The sequence below is a fragment of the Volvox carteri genome (assembly GCF_000143455.1).
Source record: "Volvox carteri f. nagariensis unplaced genomic scaffold VOLCAscaffold_27, whole genome shotgun sequence".
NCBI lineage: Eukaryota > Viridiplantae > Chlorophyta > Chlorophyceae > Chlamydomonadales > Volvocaceae > Volvox > Volvox carteri.
This window is the reverse complement of record NW_003307570.1, coordinates 931,711-936,207: the sequence shown is the minus strand read 5'-3', so window position 1 is coordinate 936,207 and position 4,497 is coordinate 931,711. Positions and strand designations below refer to the sequence as shown.

The following is a 4,497-nucleotide window of genomic DNA, read 5'->3' as shown; positions in this document are numbered from 1 at the left end:
TTCGCACCCTGTCGCATGTCAGTATCTGGTGAAATTGTAAGGGGGAGCATTAGGTGACTGCTGTCGATGTGACTAAGGCAACTGCAAATTATCCTCGTGACCCCACGGTCTGGCCAGTTGTGCAAACAAAGCAGGGTTTAGCAGCCAAACGAAAGTGCCATGCCCCTTGAAGGGTGCGTCCGCGAACTGGTGGCACTCAAGAGGGAAACAATCCACTGAGATCCAAGCCCTATTACCAGAGCAGTGGTGCACACACGTCATGTGCATGGCCACAAGGGGTCCACCTTTGGATCATCAAGTCTTTAGCAGGTTGGCTTTGATTGTCACCAGCACCCGCTGGGCGTCCAAGCACCCCTGCCGAATGAGGCTCGGTAACACATTAAACATCACCGACAGTTCCAGGAGTCTGAGATGGACCCTCCAGTTCCGATACCCATCAGCCCACAGCAAGGGCACCGTCCTCAAGGACCCAACCAACCCAGCCGCCATACGAAAACTCGGAACAGCATCTGTGTGGATGGCAATTGGGTGCGCGTGGGTAGGTTGCCAAAAGAGTTTAACCCACCCTAGACTGCAAAGAAACGTGCAATATTTGGCGACTCCGACAGCTCATGGCTGGCGGTAGGACCAGACCTGGACCGGTAAAACTGTGGACCACATTGGGGCAGCAATAGCGACATGCCCGAAAGGTCCGCGATCTCATGCACCCAGTAGGGAGTACAGCTGTTTGAACGCTGCGCAGGTTCCACCATCCTCTGCACTGCGAGTCTCATCCTTTCGGGACGAATTGAGCCGTTGATGGTGTCAACACCAAGTCGGTGAGAACCCGCTCTCACCGCTGGTAGGGCGCCCGCACCTTGGTGTGCGAAAAAACCCCAACAGGCTGGTGCCAGCCCACTGGGCACTGCACAACCTTGATAGCCGGACTTCTGAGACACGGTGGGCAGATAGCCGTGTGGTTGTGGCACTTCCCACAAGCATCCCACGGGACTTATACCTGTAGCTCGGCACCACACGGTGTTCGATAATATAACATAGCGTGCATCAGAAATTAGGCGGAATTTGGGAGTGGCCTTCTTTAGGAACAAAACCGAGGGGCAATACGCAGCGCAGTTGGCAGTCGACTCATGGTCCCGCCCCAGTGGCGACCAGTTCGGTGATCACAAAATTCAGTCTGCTGTTAGGCCGACGGTTGGCCAGGCTGTAGGGTGCTTCGCACAACAGCGGAAACCGAACAGTACCCAGGCCATGACCAGGCGGGACTGCATAAATAACTTCCAACATGCTGTTTTGGCTTTCAACCGGGCCCTCATCTGTGATGGCTGGTTGGACTTAGGTTTGTCTGCGCGCGGCAAGCTCGTCCCGGCCCTCCTTACCTTCAATGTCGGGACAACTCTCATGTCATCCACGCGCCGGGTGTGCACTTGTTCAGGGCCTGTCGGTACCGGTGTTCTCTCCGGGGAAATGCGGACACCTTGGTTGCGGGCACTGGCTTGCCGTGTCACGCCTCTTATGGGGCACTTGTGTCGGCCGACTCGAGGCCGGTCCGGCATCCGTAGGATAAACTTGCGTTTGACGCGCTGGTATAATCAGTGCTGCTGAGGGATCGCTATATTTTGAGCCAAAGAGTAACTGTAGATTTGGTCTTGTTGCCGATTGCGATGGTATTGAGCCATTGCTACGTACATAAGATCGCGCCCGACGAAGATGCACTGTTTGGTGACGACCACAGTGGTCGAAGCTGTATGACGGCCGATGTGCGGCCGGGCGCGCTGGTTGTTGCAGGCCGCCGGCCAGGAGACGGGAAAAGGGGCCAATGCTTCTTAAGTAAGCCTCTTCTTTCATTGAATAGCGGGACAAGATCGTTTAGTAGACGAACGCGTGTCTGCAAACGCGCATGAACAGGTTCCCTTGAATGGCAATGAATTAGTAGCCATGTCCTGTTCGCTGGGCACCCAGGAAGATCTTGTATATGTAGTGTGTTAAGATCTAGAGACGCGGCGGCAAGGTACGCAAAGCACGAAGGCGAAGTCGGGATGTATCGGGGAAAACTGGTGTAATGAAGCGGGAGTATGGAACCAGTGCGCTGTCTTCTTGTGCTTGCCCGGAGTGGGCACTCATGTTGGATGGTTGGGTAGCTGATGTGAAGTGGGGGCAAGGAAGGAAATTGGGTTTCTGCATACCCGCGCAGCTTTAGCACCAAAGGTGATTTAAGCCTGCCCACACAGTAGGGCACGACAGACCGATTTAATGGGTCTTGTAGCCTCTTTACCCTACCGCAGTCACGTGAGTATGTACCCTTTGCGGGGTTGGGGTGCGTCACTGTCGACTGCCAAAGTAATCACAACTGCGAGCCACATCCGGCCATAACCACAGTGAAGACGGGCAGTATTAGAGCTCTTCTCACAAGAGACTTCTGGCCACATCCAGCCTAAGCACAGCGAGTGTCCAAAATTGTTGGCCACATCCGGCCTCGTAAGCAGCTTGTGTGGGATGTTACTGGCCCCTCCAGCCTATAGCTGTCGGCTGTCGGTCTTTACCGGCTCCAAGCAGGGGAGAAAAATATCGGAACCGTTAGTAACCTTAAGCAATTGATGCGCGAGATCCAAAAAACTGCCCGGCCCATGCGGCCGCCTAAGCAGTCTATGCGCGAGGTCCAAAAAACTGCCCGGCCCATGCGGCCACATAACAGTCTATGCGCAGTTCCAAGAAAACTGCCTGGCCCAAACGGCCACATAACAGGCGATGCGCAATTCCACGAAAACTGCCTGGCCCAAACGGCCACATACACAGGCGATGCGCAATTCCACGAAAACTGCCTGGCCCAAACGGCCACATAACAGGCGATGCGCATTCCACGAAAAACTGCCTGGCCCAAACGGCCACATAACAGGCGATGCGCAATTCCACGAAAACTGCCTGGCCCAAACGGCCACATAACAGGCGATGCGCAATTCCACGAAAACTGCCTGGCCCAAACGGCCACATAACAGGCGATGCGCAATTCCACGAAAACTGCCTGGCCCAAACGGCCACATAACAGGCGATGCGCAATTCCACGAAAACTGCCTGGCCCAAACGGCCACATAACAGGCGATGCGCAATTCCACGAAAACTGCCTGGCCCAAACGGCCACATAACAGGCGATGCGCAATTCCACGAAAACTGCCTGGCCCAAACGGCCACATAACAGGCGATGCGCAATTCCACGAAAACTGCCTGGCCCAAACGGCCACATAACAGGCGATGCGCAATTCCACAAAACTGCCTGGCCCAAACGGCCACATAACAGGCGATGCGCAATTCCACGAAAACTGCCTGGCCCAAACGGCCACATAACAGGCGATGCGCATTCCACGAAAACTGCCTGGCCCAAACGGCCACATAACAGGCGATGCGCATTCCACGAAAACTGCCTGGCCCAAACGGCCTCATAAGCAGTTGATGCGCGAGGTCCACGAAACTGCCGGCCCGAACGGCCACATAAGCAGTCGATGCGCAGTTCCACGAAACTGCCGGCCCAACGGCCTCACAACAGGCGATGCGCAATTCCACGAAAACTGCCTGGCCCAAACGGCCACATAACAGGCGATGCGCAATTCCACGAAAACTGCCTGGCCCAAACGGCCACATAACAGGCGATGCGCAGGTCCACGAAAACTGCCTGGCCCAAACGGCCACATAACAGGCGATGCGCGAATTCCACGAAAACTGCCTGGCCCAAACGGCCACATAACAGGCGATGCGCATTCCACGAAAACTGCCTGGCCCAAACGGCCACATAACAGGCGATGCGCAATTCCACGAAAACTGCCTGGCCCAAACGGCCTCATAAGCAGTTGATGCGCGAGGTCCACGAAAACTGCCGGCCCGAACGGCCACATAAACAGGCGATGCGCAATTCCACGAAAACTGCCGGCCCAACGGCCTCATAAGCAGTCGATGCGCGAGGTCCACGAAACTGCCGGCCCGAACGGCCACATAAACAGGCGATGCGCGATATCCAAAAACTGTCGGCCACATCTGCCTGCGCAAGCAGTCCAAGCGCGGTAGTACTAGCTAGATATAACCTTGGGGAAAGCGCTCTCGGCTTCGTGACTTGTGGTAGTTAAGCCCGGTGTCCGGTAGTTGCTGTGGCGCATCACACCGCCAGTGCCTGAAGGGGGCCGGTGGACAGAGCCAGGGTAGGTTGCATGCCTGCTGCAGGAGCCTGTTGCGTTAGCCCAGCCGTTGAGACCCACGCTGCCTGCTGGCCGCATGAGCCCAGTGTGAATGGTGGTGGTTCGTCCGTGGGCGTCCTCGAACATGCGATCCCCCGTTGCCCAGCGTCCTGGCAGGTTGTAAACCTTGCCCCGGAAATGTGGCGAATACGACAAAGGATCTGTACAACATTATTTGTAACTGGGTGTGACAGCCGGAGAATTCAGTAGTTGTGTAACAGTATGTGTGACAGACGCTCGAATAAACGACACCGAAGTGGTACGCATTAGAATTCAC

The 4,497-nt window shown here is 55.7% G+C and overlaps 1 protein-coding gene across 1 annotated transcript in view; it reads left to right on the top strand.

Moving 5' to 3' along the window:
- The window catches only part of VOLCADRAFT_62022 (uncharacterized protein), a gene marked incomplete at both ends in the record, with an annotated part of 13,905 nt that overhangs the window by 5,953 nt on the left and 3,455 nt on the right, over positions 1-4,497 (top strand). The window contains one exon of the mRNA XM_002952066.1: positions 4,379-4,426. Coding sequence (XP_002952112.1) covers positions 4,379-4,426 — 48 coding nt within the window. The remainder of the gene's footprint in view (positions 1-4,378; positions 4,427-4,497) is intronic.